The sequence below is a fragment of the Lactuca sativa genome, chromosome 6 (assembly GCF_002870075.4).
Source record: "Lactuca sativa cultivar Salinas chromosome 6, Lsat_Salinas_v11, whole genome shotgun sequence".
In the NCBI taxonomy this organism is placed as follows: domain Eukaryota; kingdom Viridiplantae; phylum Streptophyta; class Magnoliopsida; order Asterales; family Asteraceae; genus Lactuca; species Lactuca sativa.
This window is the reverse complement of record NC_056628.2, coordinates 174,272,554-174,294,782: the sequence shown is the minus strand read 5'-3', so window position 1 is coordinate 174,294,782 and position 22,229 is coordinate 174,272,554. Positions and strand designations below refer to the sequence as shown.

The following is a 22,229-nucleotide window of genomic DNA, read 5'->3' as shown; positions in this document are numbered from 1 at the left end:
TGACGGACTCACCGAGTCGGTTTAATGACTCGCCGAGTCAGTGCCACGTGTCATCACCTGATGGCTTTCCTTAGGGAGAAAGCATTGGCTCATATTCAGTCACGTCACCCTTTTTGCAGCACACTGCTGACTTCTAAGCCCGTAACTTTCGCATACGAGCTCCGTTTTTGACGTTCCTTATATCCACACGTAGGTAAAAACAAGATCTACAAATTTCGTTTAGACTTCGTCGGCTAATTCTTGACCGATCTTAAGTTTAACAGTAGGAGATGATTAGACTGCTAAATAACCGCGAAGAATTCATAACTCTTTCATACGGACTCCGTTTTTGTCTATCTTATTACCGTTGAGTTCCTATTAATGAGATCTTCAAATCTCATTTAGGTCGCGTAAGCCAAAAACCGGTCGAACTAAAATTCGAGTTTCTGGTCGTGCACTGCTAAGCCGAATCTTAGAAAAATCATAACTTCTTAATACGAAGTCAGATTTGGACGTTCTTTTTATGGATTTTCTCGGTTTAACATATTCTAATACTTTTGTTTAGATCACTAAGGCTAAAAAGTCCTCCATCGTAAATTCACTATTTGCGCCTCCCGGTGCCGTGCCGGTTTTGCCGTAAAACTTCGGCGGGTCATAACTTCTTCGTTATAACTCGGATTTCGGCGTTCTTTATATGTACGAAAATCTTGAGACATATTCTACAACTTGGTTAAGACTATTTAATATAAATAATCTTTTGCCGAAAAGTCGTTTTCGACCCCTATTATCTCTAAATTGACTAGCCCGGATCTACGGGCGTTACAATGTGACACTCGATTACATCACACTCACAATGGATGTAAAAAACAAAAACAATTACAAGAATCGACGTTTATTGTACTTAACTTTTTACAGTTGAATAAAGAAGTAATATGCGAGTGCCCGGTATACATACACGATAGGTGAATGTGACTTGATATTGGACCAAATTAAGTCAAAACATTACATAAGATAAGATAGTTGCTTTTTGTGATATAATGTAATACCCGTTTTCCATAATGTATCAGTCAGTGACCTAAAGGAGACAAATGTATGGTTTTTTAGGAAATCCATATGCCACGACGTGGTGCATGGAATGTCACGACTTGACATTGCTTGTTTTGTGCGCGTATTTTGATGGACACCACGGTGCGACAAGTAGTGTGCCACGACGTGGTGGCTATAGCAACCCGAACCCATGACTTTTAGGGTTCCTCTCATATTTAAGCATCTTAATTCATGGATTAGGTCTTCTCCATCAGCCTCCATCTCTTCATTTCAATCACCTAGCCTTCATGCATGATTAAGAGCTTGTTTGCTTGATCAAAGAGTTTATTCTTGGATTTCAGTGAAGCTTCAGGAAGAGGAAGTTCATATTGGTGCAAGGAAGCAAGGAGCTAGCTTGGATCCATCACCATCTTTTAGTTTTCGAGTCATTGAATGTATAAAGTTCATACCTTGACCTCTGATCTTCTTGTTTCAAGTTTAAATTCATTTTGGATGATTTTGGTCCCTTTCATGGATGTTATTGGAGTCTGAGGAACGCTCGAGCGTGTTGTGGATCTCAAATGGTCTTTAGGTTTACGAAAACGAGAAAAGAGTCATGTTTGGGTACAAGTATGCTACTAGGATAACTTTTTGTTATGCATGTACAGTGTATGACAATTGGTGTCATGGTATGTTACACCGGTAGGGTCTTGCCTTTTGATCGTATGATATAGTTAGGGGGTTTGTTTGGTTAGGGTGATTGGGGAAGGATAGTTATCAGAATTATGTATGATTGACCAACGAATGACTTAATCGAGAAGTGGTCAATGACAGGGTAACTAGGGGAGGTTAGTTGTCAAGGGTATGTAATATGTTAGTATATGTACGTGTTTATGTTGCATGATTACTCGGTAATAATAACCTGGGTTCTATATAGTTTAAGTTGGATAACCTAAGAACTCTTGGTTTAATGACTTATTGCGATGTTATTGACTGATTGTTCGCTTTCGGGTGGATCGTCCGTTCGACTATCTATCTGACCCCTGGCTACATATGGCTTCATGAATTTTATGGAAGACCAAGATCTTTTATGGAAGACCAAGATCTGGACCCTGACATTTGTATGGACGACTAGGATGTAGCTCCTGGCAGTGGAGTTTGAGTTGGGCTTATTTACTCCTTGAGCGGGGTCTGTTATGTATGTTTGGGTGAGGCCCATTATGTGAGTTGGGTTGGGCCCGTTATATATGATATATGTATGTGGATAGGAATTTTTGGTTGCTCGACGCTTGAGTCGAGGATTGTATGTGAATGTATTGTATGTACGGTGGAATATGTGGTATATTCGGAAAATCACTAAGCTTTATGCTTACGGTTATTGATTAAACATTATATAGGTCGTTCGTGATAAGAGATCGACGAGATTGTACACACGCATCGAAAATATTCGTTTTCGTAGTTTTGTAAATTAACTCTGATAATGTATGATTTTCAATCAAACAAATGTTATTCAATGGTTTTTGAAACAAATGTTTATTGGTTAATATATGTTTGAGATGAACAAAAAATCTATTTGTAATTTTCAAGACATTACATATAAATAAATTGTTAACTATACATTGCTTATGCTTTTGCCCATTTCTCTTTGGAATGTGTTTTTATATACTTTCAATATGGATTAGAATGTGTTTTTAGATACTTACAATATGGAAACACAATTTTGTTTGTTGAGTTTGACATTTTGTATGCATAAGTTCTTGGTAGATTATTATTAAGACCTTATTGAAAACCAATATAGGTAATGGATATACTTTAGCCTTTACCTATAATAGCCATGTGATTTCATTTCCTAACCCATAATATCAATGAACTTTCATTTCCTTACCGATAATAGCAAGATACTTAGTTGCTACTGATAATAGCAACATACTCGATTGATAGTTACATTGCTTCTGTTGCAACTTCTTCGCCATATATTTGTTTCAGTTGCATTACATAAGATTTATTTCATGATTATATACTAGTCGGATTTCTTGGTGGGATTAAGGCTAGTAATTAACAACTGTTGAGGGGAGGGATCATAGGTTATATTAAGAAGAATAAAAAAAAAGACCAAACCCAAAAATAGATGCTCTATCCTCTTATAAGCACTATTGCAACAAACTAATTAAGATAAATACCCAAAATACCCCTCCGTTCTTTATTCTTGCTAATTTCCTATAGTAACCCATCCCCTTTCTAGAACATGTGAGATTGAAGCGAATGCTTAGCAGTTGAGTTTATTATAGAGCAAAAAAGTTAACATTAACATTCCATAATTCAAAATCAACTCTATTTTAGGACTAGTGATGATACACAAAACATATATAAGAGCCGAATCTCTATGCTTACACCCATTTTTTTTTTTTAATAAAACTACCACACAGATACAGCCATGACAGGGGTAAAAAGGCCAAAAGCACATTTACTCAGAATCCGAATCATCATTAGACTTGGAGCCATGTCTAACGTTTCTTGTTTGAGGCTTTTTTGATGGTTTTAAGGATGATTCGCCTTCAAAAAATATAACTTCACCTTTCCCCAATCTCTCCTCCAGTTCTTCCGTGCTAAAATCATCACTCCCACCAAGCTCATCAAACCCCACCTATCATATCATCCATACATCATTCATTTTATATAAAGAAAGAAAGCAGTGAGACATGATAGATATATAATGTACCACATAATCTTCAACTTTGGCATTCTTTATAAGAGCAATTGTTGGAAGAACAACAATCTTGAGCTTCTCAGCCAAGAATGGGCTTTTCTCTGCTTGAATCTTGATGAATCGCGTCTCGATATGCTGTTTTGCCAATATCCCCAAGTGTTTGTCCACTACCTGTTAAAATATTCAAACAATCTTTAATCTAATTAAGCAGTTTGCTGAAAAATTGAAATCACTTTCATATGATGTATGAAGTATGAACCCTAAATTGTTAACCTTGTGTACGATACGCTCTTTTCTAGTTTATGAATAGGAAGTCTATGCAATCTTTTGAATCAATAGAAGCAGTAGTTTATCCCAATTTCTGTTCTTAATTCCATCAAATGAGAGGTGAAAAAAGGGGCATTTACCTTGCAAGGCCAATTTTCACGATAGAAATGGCAAACAACGCGATCGCTGGCCTTAACAATGGAGAAGAAATCCTTCTCGGAGAATATCTCAGAGTAATCTCCGTGGCCAAGGGAAACCCAACGGCTCCGTTTTTCCGCCATCTTCTTCATCTGTTGCAATCGGCGCTCTCTCAGGACCTCAATGTCGTCTAAATCCAACTTCTCCAAAGCCGCGATTTCATCATCGATCTTCTCCTCTACAGCTTTGGCAACACTCAGCACTTGCTGCTCGATGATCTGAAACCAACATTTAATTCATATCAAAACATTGATAACAAATTGAAATGAAACAATTCACAAACCTCTTGAACCCTATTCTCCATCGGATTTAATTTTTCTCAGAAGATCGAGATCCAGATCCAGACAGGGGTTTTCTTATTCAAAATTATTTGGAAACGAACGACATTAATCGAACAAAAAGAAAACACGGTGATCGGAATCAGATTTTCGTGGGGGGCAAAGCGTCGATCGATCCAGCTTGGAGTGGGCGGGGAATCGGCGCATCGCTCCATAAGATAAGACCAGCTATGGGCTGAGCCGATGGACTAACTTTCTTGATAATTGGGCTGCATTATCAGCCTATATTTTATTTGGTATTGGCTTATTATTGTTTACCTAATTCAAATTTCAAATTTTAGGGGTTAATACCTTAAAACCATTATTTATACATCATCGTTTTGATTTAACCATAACTTTATTTTTTGTTTTTTATTTGTCATTATATTTTAAAAAACGTTTTATTTTTGGGCCCTTGACCGGTCATCAACAGGTAATGATGACGTGTTGGTTTTGCACTTTTTTTGTTTGCATTTAGCCCCAATATTTATATATAAGTTTGCGTTTAGCCCTAAAAAAATTTGTTCCCCATTTGCCATTGTTTTTTAGACAAAATTTCGTTTTAACCCTTGGCCAGTCACGGATAGGTATTTTAAAATGTAATAACTTAAAATTAAAAAGGAAAAAGCGGAAGTAATAGTTGAAATTGCGACTTCTCCTTAGGGGTTAATACCTTAAAACCATTATTTATACACCCTCATTTCGATTTAACCACAACTTTATTTTTTGTTCTTTATTTGTCATTATATTTTAAAAAACGTTTCATTTTCAGGCCCTTGACCGGTCATCAACAGATAATAATGACGTGTTGATTTTGCACTATTTTCTATTTGAATTTAGTCCCAACATTTACGTATAAGTTTGTGTTTAGCCCCAACATTTTTTTGTTCCCTATTTGCCATTGTTTTTTAGACAAAATTTCGTTTTAACCCTTGGTCAATCACGAATAGATATTTTAAGATGTAATAACTTAAAATTAAAAAGAAAAAAGCTGAAGTAAGAGTTGAAACTACGACTTCTCCTTAAGGGCGATGCGTGTTACCTAATAAGTCAATGAATCTCTTTTTTGTATTATCGGTGTTTCATGTATTTAATCTACACATGTTTTTTAAAATGAATGAAAAAAGCTAGTGTAAGTCTTGAGTCTGTAACATCTAATAAACAATATGACATACTAATCTTTAAGCTAATCAAAATTGTTAATTTGTTTGTAACTTATCTACAAACAATTGGTTATTTCTACTGACATATTTGTTGAGAAACCATATATTTCTAAAGAGTCGAAAATGTGCATTCTCTTTAAGGGACGGGGTGTGTTAGCAGGTAAGTTAATGTTTTTTTTTTGTATTATTAGTGTTTGTTGTATTTAATTTAATGTGCACATGTATTTTAAGATAAAGAAAAAAGACCTAGTGCACGTCTTAAGTCTGTGACATCTAATAAACAATTTGACATGCTAATCTAAAAGTTTTAATTTGTTTGTAACTCATCCAAAAAACAACTTATTATTTCTAATGACATATTTGTTAAGAAACAAAATATTTTTAATGACATATTTGTTGAGAAACGAAAAAAATGATATACCTATTAATGACTAGCAAATGGCTAAAATGAAAGTTTTTCTAAAAAACAATGGCAAATGGGGAACAAAAAAATATTGGGGCTAAATGCAAACTTATACGTAAATGTTCGGGCTAAATGCAAACTGAGAAAAATACAAAACGGACACGTCATCATGACCTGTTGGTGACTGGTCAAGGGCCCAAAAATTAAATGTTTTCTAAAATATAATGGCAATTGAAGAACAAAAAATTAAGTTGGGGTTAAATCGAAAATAATGTATTTAAATAGTGGTTTTTAAGGTATTAACCCTAAATTTTATTGTGAAACTTTATCTAAACTCAAATATTTTGTTTGTATAGATACACAATTGTTGAGAAATGTGATTATCTCTTCACATTCATCAATCATAAACTTGGAACTAATAAATTTGATGATCTATCTTAGTGTGCTTCTTGCAAGTGTTAAAAACAAATTTAAACAATGTAGCGGATATTGTCTTTTCCATGAAGTTGAAGGGTTGTTATGTAGACAAAAGTTGATGAAAGGCAAAAGAATCATGCAAACATTTTTCAAGGGACTAAAGTGGAAGTACTTAAGAGAAGTTGTATTATGGAGATTATAGTTGGCTGCGATGTATTCAACAAGCTTGGAAGGTACATGTGCCATATGTGAAAGATAAAGGTTATCGGTGTAATTACTGGAATTCAAGATAAAATAAAGGTTATGTAATATTTCCAGCTTTGTATAGTTAGTTGTAGATAGGGTTTGGAGATTCTTTTACTTTGTCATCTTTATAACACAAATCCCAATTGTCTTTAGTGGTTTTTTACATCTTGTTTTGTAGATGTAGTTTGTTTGATATACTTTTGTTATGATTTCATGTGCGTGATGTGTAGTACAAAAAACATTTTTAATATGTGATATAGAGAATTAGGTTAGTGTTTTTCTATGTAGGTTTTAGAGCGGGGTTCCTTATTTGTAAGTAATTTGAACTGGTTCTTCAATAATTAAGAGATATGTTCTTCATTTTATCTTATTTTTATGAACAATAAAATCAGACATTTGGGCAAACAACCGGCTCCAAGCTGGTTAAACTTAAACCAAATTTTATGAACCGGTCGATAGCTTAACTGATTATTACTAATCGGAGAATTTCTGAGCAAAATGGTTGAAAATATCAGTTAAGGTTGATTTTTAACAAACAATTTAAGGCATGGTCCTCTTCGTTCCGTTAACTAGCCGTTTTTTTGTGTTGCTGATTTTATTTTATTTTCTATTCTTATTTTTGCCTCTCTATCAAGTGTATAAATATAGATGGCTTTTATTTTGATTCCAAAACACCTAAAAAAAATTAAAATACAATCTTTGATTTTAATATTCATGGCAAATATTGTGGTCTCACCTTGCTTTTTGTGATCAAGATCATCTGGTTCCAACTAGAGGTGGACAAACCCGGGTTTAGATTAAAAAAATGGTTCTTGAGAAAAACGGATTCATTTATATTCGGTTCAGTTTTTTCGGGTTTTTTTAGAAATAAATTTTTGCTAAAGAAAAATCGGTTTTCTGTTTAAAACCCGGGAAGAAACAGTTTTTTGATATATTTATATAAATAAAAATTAAAAAAAATAAATAAATAAAGAGAAAAAGAAAAAAACTAATTCTAAACCGTTGATCTGGTTTTAGAAAAACTATCCACTTTGTGCACTTCCAGTTTGATCATAATGTAATTAAAGTTTGTAACATTAAGAGGATGTTTGAGATTATTTTTTAACCTCAAAAATCCTTTTTGTAAAATAATTTATTGTAAAATGACTTTTTGCAAAAAAAATATATATATGTTTTGATTAGTTTTTGAAGGGTAAAAGCCAAAAGTTGTTTTTAAAAAATGTTTGGCTTAATTTGTACACATAAAATGACTAAAAATACATCCTTAAAAAATGTTTGCCTAGTTGTAATGAGTATAAATGTAATTTACTTGGTAACATATTAAAAAGTCAGAAAAAGATGGGGTTTTCATAACTTTTGAAACGGTATTTTTTGTTCAAGGCAAAAAGTTATTTTAAAAGAATTTTTCTATTTGTCAAATATCTTTTGCATTTTTTTGATTTTTTGGAAAAGTTAAAAATCCACAAATCGTTTTAAAAGGAATATTAAACACCCCATAAATCGGAAACTACGATAATTATATTCGTGTGCAACCCCGATTAGAAGCCATTGAAATCATGCAGTTCCAACATATTTGTACCGATAACATTATATTCGTTGAGAATGTGTTGGGACTTGTGATGTGATTATGATTCTTTTGTCTAACTCAAAACATGGGTGCTGTTGATAGAGGTTGTTTGCTCGAACAAATGTAACTTTACAATACTGCTAAATACTTGTAGCAAGTAAGAGTTGAACTCAATCCTTAAAAGAGTATGTACTATGAAGTATGTCCATAGTTGAAGTGTACCTCATCTTACAACCAAAACAACATTTTGATGAAGCTCTGAAACAAAATAGATCTGCTGATAAGATCAGTTGCACGTTGTTGGATGATTGGGTTGTCAATCCTATCAAGGTGATCAAAATAGATATTCATTTCAAAATATGTGCGATAACAAAAATACTTTTGGCCATCGAAAAACAATGAAGACCATAGTGGTTTTGTAGCTTACGTTTTTGACCTACAGTCCATAACAATGAAGACCATAGTGGCTTCCATTGATTGAAAACATCATATACATATGAATGTCATAAAAGTTCCACTTTGTTATGTTTGGAGAGTGGTTGATTTGATTCATTCTGAATTTGAGTATCCGTTTTTTATGTGGATAAGATTTAGAAAAGATAAATCATTCAACATTCTATTCGATCATCTGTAAATTTGAACATAATGTTCATTGAATCAAGTACATACAGTCTCAATAACATGAACCCACAAGCCCTGATTACTTTCTACAATCAAAAAAGATCCAACACTGATTTTTAATACAAATCTAAGCTCTCTCGCCTCTAATCCTCCTAGCCAATTGCATATCCTTAGGCATAATTGTAACCCTCTTAGCATGAATTGCACACAAATTAGTATCTTCAAACAAACCCACCAAGTAAGCCTCTGAGGCCTCTTGAAGTGCAGCAACAGCACTGCTCTGGAATCTCAAATCCGTCTTGAAATCTTGAGCGATTTCTCTCACAAGCCTCTGAAATGGAAGTTTGCGGATCAAAAGCTCCGTACTTTTTTGGTACTTACGGATCTCTCTTAGCGCCACGGTTCCTGGCCTGAATCTGTGTGGCTTCTTCACTCCTCCGGTCGCCGGAGCTGATTTCCTCGCCGCCTTTGTCGCCAACTGCTTCCTTGGTGCTTTTCCACCGGTTGACTTGCGAGCAGTTTGCTTGGTTCTCGCCATTTTTTTTGCTTTTGTGTTTGGTAAGTAGAATCGATCGAGTGTTATGAGAAATGGTGGAGAAGATGTTTGTATTTATTAGGGTTTACAGTGACGGAGGTTTGGGAGATTTGAAACTTCGGGGGGAGAATAGCGCGAACAATCCTAGACCGTTAGATTGTCGTAGGAAGAAATAGACGGCTCAGATTATATGTTGATCGAAATTGCGGATCGCGATCCTTGTGCCTTTGATTTCCTTGGTTCATTTGTTTCACGTGTGGAACCAAATAATCCCACCCAAAGAATGGTGATTTTTTTTATAATTTGTTAAAAGGTTAATTGTTACTGATACCATCGTAATTTATATTCTTTATTATTAATACATCAATGATAAATTTTTATATATAATATTATATTATAAATGTTTATAAATTAGGATCGACACACTATGATATATAATATAAAATTAATAATCATTATATTAGATTTTACATAGATCTATTATATATATATATATATATATATATATATATATATATATATATATATATATATATATATATATATATATATATATATATATATATATATATATATATACTAAAATTCTCTTTGTTTGCTTAACTACAGTAAATTTGGTAAGAAATTGACATAAATGGTCCCCTGTTTATGTATTTATTTTCTTTTTTCCCTTGCAGTAGGTCAATTTTTGTCAATATCAATATTGTTGATGACCACGTGTTTCCTTTACCGTTTTCTGATCCAATAGATTTACATTTGTGTACATCGTCGCCGCCCCATCCTTCTCTCATCGACTATATTCCATTATACCACACACCCACCGCCTTCATCTCTATCTTTCTCCTCCACCTTCTCTCTTCCATTTCGTTTCCACCCATCACTGCTCCCTCCACCGCAATCAGATTACCACCGCTCTGCCATCTGCTGCTTCTCCATCCCTTCCCAGTGTCGCCCACTGCCATCGACTTCCGAAAAAATTATAATTGTTATGTGTTTGTTTTATGAGGATATTTGAGGAAAAGACGGCGTTTGTCGAGGATTATTGGAGGAATCTTGAAGGCACATGGCATAATCGCAGATTTACTACCAGGTAATTTAATATAAGATCAAACATTCCATTATACCACACACCCACCGCCTTTAATTTGTTAATTTACTACACTTCATGTTGGTTTTTTTCCCTATATTGTTATAAGCTTTCGTGTTTTCTGCGATTTAGGATTTATATCGATATTGATTTGGGGGTCACATTATCCATGGCGTTCATCGGCTGTTCCGTTAATCCATCGCTACACAATCTAAACTAAAATCGAGGGGTTGCTTGGGACGTTAACGGTTAATTATTGATTGATTCGCTCTCTAGAATCTCGACTTTTGCCATTATTGATCGATTTCTATATTCTACTTTTGTTCTTCTGCCATTATTTACTGCAACTTTTTATTCGTTGTCCTGCACAATCGAAAAATGAAACCAGTAACTAAACCCCATGAGACTTTTTAATACATGGTTTTGTTTTTTTGTTATTAGTAATTGATATTTTCTTCTTTGTAGGTGTTAGTTGATTTTTGTGTGCTTTTAGATGTATACGTCGACCTGTATTACAGAAGGAATCATGAAGAGAATAAATTATGCATAGAAGGTGTTCTATGAAATGCTAGACTGAAATGAATAATACATGTCAAAGAAGGAAAATGGAGAGTGAAAGAAAAGCAAGGAAGGAATTCAATTTGAATCCAATTCCATGTTTGGTTGCAAATGAATCGAGTGACTTTGTTCAATGTAACAACTTATTTGGCCTTTAATGTGTTTGTATTTAAATATTAAGAACCTTCAATTGGTTTCTCATTATGTATTGATTTGATTAAGTTGTTGTGTTGGAATTTCAGGTGTATGGGAGATAAAAGAGGATGGGGGAGGTAGCCTGTAGCACCTGGTTCCTGGTACGTAAATTTCATTTGAGCTCTTTTTTTTTCATTTAAGCCTTGGACTCGGCGAGTTGTAGGTCCGACTCGCCGAGTAGAGACGGGACCCGGGACACGTTTAAGTTGGCGACTCGGCGAGTCCATATCCTGGACTCGGCGAGTCACCGTTGTTTGATGAAACCCTAAGTTTCAGGGGTTTGCACCCTATTTAAGCCCTTATTCCGCCCCAAGCCAGCCCCCATTCACCCTCAGAGCCCTAACCCTCGTTCAAAGCTTTATTCCTTGAGAGTTTGAAACATTCTTAGTGTGTTTTGAAGTTTTGGAGAAGGGAGAAGAGTGGATCAAGAAGGGGAAGAGGAGGTCAGCCATCTTTGAGCAATCTCAATGTTTTCCTTGAGGTAAAACTCGATTTCCCCTCTGATTTCGTGCTTATTGTTCCTTATAACCCCATTAAAGTCCTTCTTGAGCCATTTCCAAGCTTGTGTATGTTTAAGGATTCGTAATAAGCTGAGTAACTTCTAGATCTAGGTGGGATCGAGCTCCAGGAGCTTGGATCTACTGCCTTTATGGACCCATATTGCATGAAAACCCTAGATCTACTATTTTGGTGCATTTTGAGCCCTAAAACCCTCATTGGTGAATATCTACACGTAAAGTTGGAAACTTTACATGTTATTCATGCTCTAGGAATCCAGATCTGTGGGTAGCATAAGCTGGATTCAAGCAGAATCGCGTGTGTAGTAGTTGCATGTGGCCGACTCGGCGAGTCGTTCATCTGACCCGACGAGTCGAGTCGCGAGTCCTCGAGTTTTCCCTTTTCGCGTTTGCTGAGTGGGAGTAGTGAGTCACGGGGTGTGACTCAGTGAGTTGGAAGCCGAACTCATCCATGAAGGAACTCGGCGAGTCAATGCCCTGAATCGGCGAGTTCAAGGCAATCTTCTTAGATCAAGAACAGACTCGGCGAGTTGTTCATACAACTCGGCGAGTCTCAGCATAAGTGTTCATCGGATGAAGATGAACTCGGCGAGTAGGATGAAGGACTTGAACATCAGTTTAGAAGGAGAACTTGTCGAGTCAACTCCTAACTCGACGAGTAGAGGCGGGATTCAGGACAATCGATTGGATAGGGACTCGACGAGTTGGAGAGCCAACTCGGCGAGTCGGGTCAACTGAAAGTTGACTCTGACTTTGACTTATGACATGATTAGGGGTAAAATGGTCATTTTACCCAAAGGACTGTTATCAGTAATTGATTGAGTATGTTGTGGGAATTACAGCCGGAGGATTTCCGGAGCAGCAGCAGCAGCAGTAGGCAGTCAGTTCCCGATCAGATCAGCAGCTACTTCGAGGTGCGTTACCTTCCAGTAGCGGTGGGTTTACGGCCACAATGCCGGCCCACCAGTAGGAGTTGTACTTTAGATGAATGTCTTTGTGATATCATCTAGGTTTGCTACTACACGATATGTTATATGCTAGCATGATATGTTATATGTGATAGAAGTAGAGTTCGGTTGTTAGGACCGAAGGGTAGTTCAGACACCCCAGATATGTCTGATAATTTGTTATGTTATGATATATATGTGTAAGTAGCAGTAGGGGTGAAATAGTCCCCGAGGATCGGTTGTCAGGACCGACGGGTAGTCAGCACCCCAGAATAGCTTGACACGGGTAGACGGCACCCCAGAATGGCCGCACGGGTAGACGGCACCCCAAAATGGCCGCACGGGTAGTAGGCACCCCAGAATGGCCGTATCGGGTAGTCAGGCACCCCATAATAGCCTGGCAGTATGTATGATATGTGTTTGTATGGTATGCGGTAGATGGGGGAACTCACTAAGCTTTGTGCTTACGTTTTTCAGTTGTTGTTTCAGGTACCTCTTCAGCTAGGGGAAAGGAACCGGCGCGGTAGCGGCATATCACACACACTCTTGTTTCCGCAGTTATGAGTTTATTCTGGAATTGATCATCAGTTTAGAAGGAGAACTTGTCAAGTCAACTCCTAACTCGACGAGTAGAGGCGGGATTCAGGACAATCGATTGGATAGGGACTCGACGAGTTGGAGAGCCAACTCGGCGAGTCGGGTCAACTGAAAGTTGACTCTGACTTTGACTTATGACATGATTAGGGGTAAAATGGTCATTTTACCCAAAGGACTGTTATCAGTAATTGATTGAGTATGTTGTGGGAATTACAGCCGGAGGATTTCCGGAGCAGCAGCAGCAGCAGTAGGCAGTCAGTTCCCGATCAGATCAGCAGCTACTTCGAGGTGCGTTACCTTCCAGTAGCGGTGGGTTTACGGCCACAATGCCGGCCCACCAGTAGGAGTTGTACTTTAGATGAATGTCTTTGTGATATCATCTAGGTTTGCTACTACACGATATGTTATATGCTAGCATGATATGTTATATGTGATAGAAGTAGAGTTCGGTTGTTAGGACCGAAGGGTAGTTCAGACACCCCAGATATGTCTGATAATTTGTTATGTTATGATATATATGTGTAAGTAGCAGTAGGGGTGAAATAGTCCCCGAGGATCGGTTGTCAGGACCGACGGGTAGTCAGCACCCCAGAATAGCTTGACACGGGTAGACGGCACCCCAGAATGGCCGCACGGGTAGACGGCACCCCAAAATGGCCGCACGGGTAGTAGGCACCCCAGAATGGCCGTATCGGGTAGTCAGGCACCCCATAATAGCCTGGCAGTATGTATGATATGTGTTTGTATGGTATGCGGTAGATGGGGGAACTCACTAAGCTTTGTGCTTACGTTTTTCAGTTGTTGTTTCAGGTACCTCTTCAGCTAGGGGAAAAGAACCGGCGCGGTAGTGGCATATCACACACACTCTTGTTTCCGCAGTTATGAGTTTATTCTGGAATTGATACTCTGATATTTTGGTTGTTTAAATGTTGTGGATTTCAAATTTGGTTTTTGATATGAAATGGTTTAATTAAACAATGTTTTGATTATTAATGTTTTTTAAGTAATGTTTTAAAAACGAAATTTTTGGACGTGAAAATTGGGTCGTTACATAGCCTCCAGGCCCTCCACTTTATCGGGTGCCTACATACAACTCAACACTTCTAATGATGGTTCTTTTTTCATATGTGATTTCTGGAATATTACACTAAGTTCTCCATCAGTTCTGACTTTAATTGTTCCATGTTCACAGAATTCTGAATTGTGCATCTATATATAACCTATCATTCTAAAATTTTTGTTCATCTTTTGGTCCTATATTGCAGGCCATAGAAAGATTTGGCTTCATTTAGTTTCTGTCATTGGATGTCTATAAATTAGGTTGGACTGTCGGGTTAGATCACAATCTTAGATCGGGTTCACCCTCAACGTTCATTGATATTCAGTTTTTCCATTTTTTGCTGTTTCCAAATTCAAACTCATATGAATTTAATATCATAGTTGTCCGTTTATTTTTTAGGTAAAAAAGAAAAAAGAATTGGATGTTAATTTCATAAGCGAAAGGTATTCCATTTGTGAAGTTTTCTTACATTATCTGTTTTTTTTTTTCAAAAAATATTTCCGTCTATTTGAATAATCTACACAAAATTGTGGTTATCACTTATTTGCATATGAGATACAAAACTTTTTATTTATCAATGTGGAAGTGCAATTTTTCAAGTTTTGCAGGAAGCTCCAAGAGTTTGTAACATTTGAGTTTCTTGCCGCAAGCAGTACAAGGTAGAAGATATGCTACTTCAAAAGCTTTGTAAACATGCCTTCAGGTCTCTAAGAGTCAATTGAGATATGAACTTAATACTATATGTTATCTAGAAATCCAAAACCATATAACTTCACCACCACTTCTTTAATTTACTTTTCTTCCTTTTGCATCTTTTTTATATAACAATGCATTTCATTTTCTAGAGGACAATTTGTGAGTTATTTTGCTGGGGCAAATATATTAATGGAGTCGTGTACTACTTTTGGGCAGGAAGATGCAAACGTATGGCGGGTTCAAGTAGATGGGTTAATGAAAGGGTACAACCTGTTGGATTTTCCAGTTGTTGCTCTCATTATTCTTCTTACTCTTTCCCTCTGTAGGAGGTTCGATTAATTGTGGTAATTTCATTTCTTTATTCCCATTTTATTTATTTGCCCCACAACAGTTCTTGAAATATTTTTTTATTTTTTCAAGTTTGATTTTTATTAAAACTTTACTATGGTTCTCATTTTCATATATATTTTTGATAAACTGCAAACTTAATTGTGACTTGTGAAAAATATACAAAATATTATTGATAATTAATGTCGCTTAAAAAAACAAATTATTATTATTATTATTTTCCTTTTGGTTTAACTAATAGTCAATAACTTTCTGTTATCTTTTCGAATATTTATGCACAAAAGAAGGCTCCATGCTAAAAATTGTAATGACAATATTTCATGTGTTTTCTTTGGGTTCATTATAATCATGGGCATATGCTACAGGAACCACAAAAACATAATCCAACCAAAAATCTCATATCTTTATGGTGTCAAAGGCAATACCGGTGGAGCAACCATCATTTATTTTAGCTACATTGGCTATGATTCTGTCTCAACAATGGTTGAAAAGATCCAAAACCCAACCCATCCAACAGCCTTCCATTCGGCGTAATTTGTGTACTTATAATTGTTTATGTTATAATGTCTTTTGGATTTGTCTTTATGCCTGATGGATCCCTATAACAATATAACTAATTACTATTTGGTGACATGTAATCATTACAAGTTTTCTATTGTTGGAATTTTACAAGGGGGATAAATAGGATCAGCATTTTACACATAAATAAGGAAACAATCAGAAGGCTAATATAGCAACATGCTTTCATGTTAATCTATAGAATGAAAGTACATTTCTATTGAAGGTGTTAATATTGATTATACACTTGCAAATGTGTTGCTGCAGATCAAGTCTGAAACTAAATGTACATAGTCAGAGCAATGATAATGCAAAATACTGAAGGCTTCCAACCTCCGCAACGCGGGGGACCTTCTCTAGTTTATATAACAAATTTGACGTGTAAACGGTAAATATATTATATGAATATGAATATAAAATACAAAATTTCATATTAAATAAAATAGTTACAAGACATGACACATTAAATTAAACCTTAAAATACCACTTAATAATTTAAAACCAAAAATATGACATACTTAACACATTAAAAAGCCACCAAATCATAACTAAAGCAAGGGTCTTCGTCCCAATGTTAGCACAATTCATCTTCGGGTGAAATTTTAAGATCGAGATTGTCAACCGTCCAAAGATTACCGGTTAAATAGTGGCGAAAATCGAAATGTATTAACGAATTGTTTACCATCCCCGTGTTATGTTTTTTTTCATATTCTAATATCGTATTATGTAATATGATAAATGTATATAGAATTTAGGATTATAGTCTCTACTTCATGAAATGTTGATGTTTTTGGCAAGTATTTGACAATGTTTTTTAATTGCTTCAAACGCTTATTCGATGTCCATACTCACTTTTTCTTCGGCTCCCTTAAAACTTGATCTTTGAAATTATCCGAACAAAGGTTGTCAAGATCGGGATCCTACGTAGGATCGTTTTTTGGTTTGCAAAATCGAAATCGAGATCCTAAGATCCCACAAAATAAAATATAATTTTAATTTATAATTTTTAATCGTGAAAAATAGTTCAAACATTCAATTTTTCGTTCAAAAATTATAAAAACTTAAAAATATGACTAAATTGCAAGAATGGTCTCTGTGGTATATCGAAAATTGTCACTTTGGGTCAAACAGGTTTGGACTAGCACCAACGGTCCAAAAAGTTTCATTTTGTTGCGAGTTTGGTCCAATTTTGTTTTATTTTTTATAAAATGACGATTTTGCCCTTTGTATTTTCTGTTTTCAAATTTTTTATTACATAAATCAAAAAGAAAAAAGAAAAGAAAAAAATGCCCACTCTCTCTCCCTCCCTCCCTCCCTCCCTCCCCCACTTTTTTTTTTCTCTCTCTCTCTCTCCCTCTCTCTCCCCCTCTCTCTCTCTCTCTCTCTCTCTCTCTCTTCATTAATGCCACACCACCACAAAAAGCATACCACCACACCACCGCAAAAAGCAGACCACCACACCACAGTTGCCAAACCACCATCGCCAGTAGGATCGCAACCTCTTATCGGAACCCTAACATTTTCCAATGCCGACTTCTCCTGTGTTACCTATTTCACCGTCGAATCCCCAAATTTGTTCGTTAGTGGCGAGAAGGGTTTGGCTAGAGTCGTTCCCCCGTCTGTGGCTCTGGTTCGAGTTTATTAAACCTTGTGTTTCTAGCACCACCGGAGTCCAGACCAGCCAGTGGTGAAAAGAGAACGATGATGACATCTGTATGTCACTGACGAGAAGGGTTTCACTGCCGCCGGTATACAAAGTCTAACTCTGATCTTTGTTTGCAAAGGGGTGAAGCATGAACGACGATGACATCTATAGCTCGAGTTTCCAGCGCCGCCGCCGACTCTACGAACTCTAGCAAACCCTAGCAACAACGACGTCGTTGATCCACATCTGTTATTACGACGAAGACGATGGTAGCTCCGGTGAAGCTAACGTTGAAAACCCTTGGGGGTTTTGATGCATTTCTGATCTTCGTCTTCAAAAACCATTCTTGGGTCCATAAAACCTTCTAGCTTCTGATACCACCTTCGCAACCCCTCCTTTTCGTTGCAAACCCTAGCAACTCGACGAAGACGATGGTTGAGCCGCTGCAAATCGGATACACATGGAGCCTTTTTGGTCTTTGTCTAGTTGCCTTCTTCTTGGTTGTTAAGTCTTCAACGAGGTTTCCATCGATCAAGAGGGTCAGCGGAGTAGTGGGTGAAGGAATGGGTGTTTGTTGGTGCTACACAACCGGAGGGAGGCGGGGAGGGGCTGCGAAGGTGGTGGTCGGCAACCTCTTTTCTTTGTCGGAGGAAGAGAGGGAAAGAAACGACCATCTCGTGTTTTTAGTTGTGTGTGTGAGAGAGAGAGTGGACATTTTTTTCTTTTCTTTTTTCTTTTCTTCTTTTATTTTTGTAACAAAAAAGGAAAAAAGAAAATAAAAAAGGGCAAAATCATCATTTTATAAAAAATTAAAGCATAATGGACCAAACTAGCAATAAAATATAAACTTTTGGACCATTTATGCTAGTCAAAACATGTTTGGCCCAAAGTGACAATTTTTAATATACCACAGGACCATTCTTGCAATTTCGTTTAAAAATATTAGTCATAAATCGCAACACAAAATGCTAAATGCTAAATTTGTAAGGGTAAAAGACATAAAACGGTAAAAAATAATAATAATAATAATCAAGGGAGATAGGATCGGATCAGATCGGATCTCGATCCTACGATCTTACGATCCTACCCCAAATACGATCTGGATAGTTTTTCATACATAGGATCGTACGATCCTACAATCAGGATCGTGATTTTGACAACAATGATATGAACACGACAAGGTTTTAACAAAAACCAAAAGGTCGGGACAGATCCCATCGATAACACTTGAATTTGTATTTTGTTCCTCGAAGTACAAACGATGAATTTCGGATAGTATCGTCATATAGTTTTTCGATGAATGTATAATTGTTGTATGTCACTAGAAGTAAGATGACCCAAATAGCATGGACCTTACAAGGACGTGATAGATCAATTAAACTCCACAAGTTAGTGTCGCTCACTATTTTTACTTACTTGAGAATTTAGTTACTCAGAAGTATTCGAGATTAATGCTTCTTAATGAGGTGATGGCTATGCATTAAAAGAATTGAAATTGGTTCCAGCAAAGGTCAAAGGAACACTGCACAATTTTTGTTAGTTACTTATTTAGAGGTCTTATGATATTCTTGTTATTTAGCAAATTGAAACCAATTTTCCAGTTTGGATTTTTGGATAAAATTGTAGAATTGTAGATGGTTTTTAATCAAAAACATTTTTTTTTGCAACTATTGGTGGATTTAATGGTATTTTTCAATGTCTCGTGGTTTGATAATGCAATCTTCCAATTTATATATCTTACTGTCTTCTCTCTTTAGTTACTACTTTTGTATATGGACAAACAACATTGGCAAAACATACTCATGAATCTTGCAATGCATGATCTATTTGACATGAAACAACAATTAGTTTTACCTCTTTTCAACTTTCTATTATCAAATATTTGAAACATAAATGTATCCATTTTTCCCTCTTATTATGTAAAAGAATTTTTTAGAACAAGAACTTACATCCAACTGATACAATGATGACTTTTTCAAAGTTCTATTTAGTTCCATGGTAATCTACATTTTGTTAGTGTTTTTTTCTATATGTAATGGAGTGTGGGGAAGCAATTCACTTTTCATTATAACAACAGTGATCTCCAATCTCCAAATATCTAACAAACTAAAATTGTGCAATTTTTCTGTCTTTTGCTACAATAATCAATTTCAGTTCTCCTAATGCATCAACAACACCGGAACAAAAGTCATCAATTTCAAATTGATGTGAGAAAACTAAAATCTTGAATTAGTAGAAATACACTAACTTGTGGAGTTCAATTGATTGATGACGCATGGAGTCACAGCTTATAATCTGATTTTTTGTGTAACAATTCCAATACGCCAATACATGTGCAAAAATACCAACAAGAAACGGATTTACGTAGAAATGTAGCATCAATTTATTTTTAAATGCATCATCCATTGATGATTGTTATAATTTCTTGATAATAAACACAGACAATACAAAAAACATAAAAACCCATCTCTCGTTATGATCAAGCAGATTGAACAAGCATCCAAAACGTTAACAAGATCATATAAAGAATCTCAAACAAGAAAGGCATGATTTATATTAAAACATAGATCGTCGGTAACATACAATACAGATCACCAAGAAGCCTAAATCGCTAACCCTAACAACAAACTGTTGTCAAACAAAAACCATTTTCACAGATCTAAGCCCTCTCACCTCGAATCCTTCTGGCCAATTGCATATCCTTAGGCATAATTGTAACCCTCTTAGCATGAATCGCACACAAATTAGTATCTTCAAACAAACCCACCAAGTAAGCCTCCGACGCCTCTTGAAGCGCAGCAACAGCACTGCTCTGGAACCTCAAATCTGTCTTGAAATCTTGAGCGATTTCTCTCACGAGTCTCTGAAATGGAAGTTTGCGGATCAACAACTCTGTACTCTTCTGGTACTTACGGATCTCTCTTAGGGCAACAGTTCCTGGCCTGAATCTGTGTGGCTTCTTCACACCTCCGGTCGCCGGAGCTGATTTTCGAGCAGCTTTAGTAGCGAGCTGCTTTCTGGGAGCCTTTCCACCGGTGGATTTGCGGGCAGTTTGCTTGGTTCTGGCCATTTTTGTTTTTTGCTTTTGTGTTTTGTGAGTAGAATCGATCGAGTGTTATGAGAAATGGTGGAGAAGATGTTTGTATTTATTAGGGTTTACAGTGACGGATGTTTGGGAGATTTGAAACTTCGGGGGAGAATAGCGCGAACAATCCTAGACCGTTAGATTGTTGAAGTAAGAAATAGACGGCTCAGATTATATATTGATCGAAATTGCGGATAGCGATCCTTGTGCCTTTGATTTCCTTGATTCATTTGTTTCACGTGTGGAACCAAATAATCCCACCCAAGAATGGTGATTTTTTTTTATAATTTGTTATTATTAAAAGTTAATTGTTATTTATACCATCGCATTTATATAATTACAATTTTATTATTAATGTCAGTGATAGATTTTTATATAAAATATTATGTTATAATCTATGGAAACGAGGAGTGACAAACTATAATATATATAAAATATAAAATCTATTTATATAACAAATTTGACATGTAAACGGTAAATATATTATATGGCTATTTTTCATATTATACAAAGAAATTAAAATGATACTCAAGGCTACAAAGAATAGTGATATGAGTCCATGTTTACGTCACCTAAGATTTGCTACACTTTCAAATTTATTGTCATTTATTTATATGGTGTGGATTGTCATATTTGTTAAGCTATATTTTTTAATTAATTAATATAAAAAATAAGCATTTTAAACATATTATTTTTTGAAAAAACTAAATTTTGATTAAATTTTAAAAGAAAATTAAACATACACACAAAAAAAACAATAGAATTTCAAATTACGAACCTAAAATTTTAAATAACGAAACCAGGGTCCTAAAATAACAAAATTTAAATAACGTTCGGTTTTGTCACTCGAAGCACTTGTCGTCGTTTTTTTCCTTTCGCTTAGCTCGGTCTTTTCCCACGGCACGAATGGATCTCGGACCTCAAAAAGCTCTTCTTCATTGAGGTCAATCCCGACATGCGCATCGGACGATTGACTATGCGTCGTTTCGGATGTTTTGGTTTTTTTTAGAAGAACCACCCGTTAAGGTTTCAAAAGCTTCGACGTCTTGCCATTTTTTTCACAATATTCTAAACATGTGGAAATTTGAAGTTCCCCTCTTTCTTATTCTGATATACTTCAAGAGCTTTTTGCAAATTTGTTTCGTCATTTGCACAACTTTATCATTGTCATTTGACACTCGAAAACACCTCATTAAACTTCGTCACCACTTTGTTGACATTTCTCTACTTCGAGTAGATTTGGTCTTTTTTTCGATAGTCTCCAAGATTCATCTCCGTGAGAAAACGTCGTGTGATTTTTCGAAAAAAGTTGGATAATCTTTGTTGTTTCCGACGACTAGATCTTCACAAACATTCACCCATGCACGAGCCAACGCCTTTTTCTTTGGTCGGTGTCCATTGCCTTGAAGTTGCCTGTCCGTTTTCTGGGGTTGTGGTCGAATCTCTTCCGGCTCTGATTCCGTTTCAAGGATGAATTCGGGTTCTCTTT

The 22,229-nt window shown here is 35.9% G+C and overlaps 3 protein-coding genes across 3 annotated transcripts; all 3 read right to left on the bottom strand.

Annotated features, from left to right (window-relative positions):
• Window positions 1-3,258: 3,258 nt before the first annotated feature.
• LOC111890596 (thioredoxin domain-containing protein 9 homolog) lies at window positions 3,259-4,651 on the bottom strand. The gene is made up of 4 exons (XM_023886700.3): window positions 4,461-4,651; window positions 4,120-4,395; window positions 3,725-3,883; window positions 3,259-3,649 (listed from the first exon to the last, which is right to left on the bottom strand). Exons 1-4 carry the CDS (start codon window positions 4,479-4,481, stop codon window positions 3,470-3,472), a joined length of 636 nt encoding a protein of 211 aa, XP_023742468.1. The 5' UTR covers window positions 4,482-4,651; the 3' UTR covers window positions 3,259-3,469.
• Window positions 4,652-8,967: 4,316 nt separating this feature from the next.
• Window positions 8,968-9,504, bottom strand: LOC111890600 (histone H3.2). Its single transcript, XM_023886704.3, has one exon. It carries the CDS (start codon window positions 9,447-9,449, stop codon window positions 9,039-9,041), a length of 411 nt encoding a protein of 136 aa, XP_023742472.1. The 5' UTR covers window positions 9,450-9,504; the 3' UTR covers window positions 8,968-9,038.
• Window positions 9,505-20,177: 10,673 nt separating this feature from the next.
• Window positions 20,178-20,775, bottom strand: LOC111890598 (histone H3.2). The gene has a single exon (XM_023886702.2). The coding sequence runs from the start codon at window positions 20,723-20,725 to the stop codon at window positions 20,315-20,317; it is 411 nt and encodes a 136-aa protein (XP_023742470.1). The 5' UTR covers window positions 20,726-20,775; the 3' UTR covers window positions 20,178-20,314.
• Window positions 20,776-22,229: the final 1,454 nt, after the last annotated feature.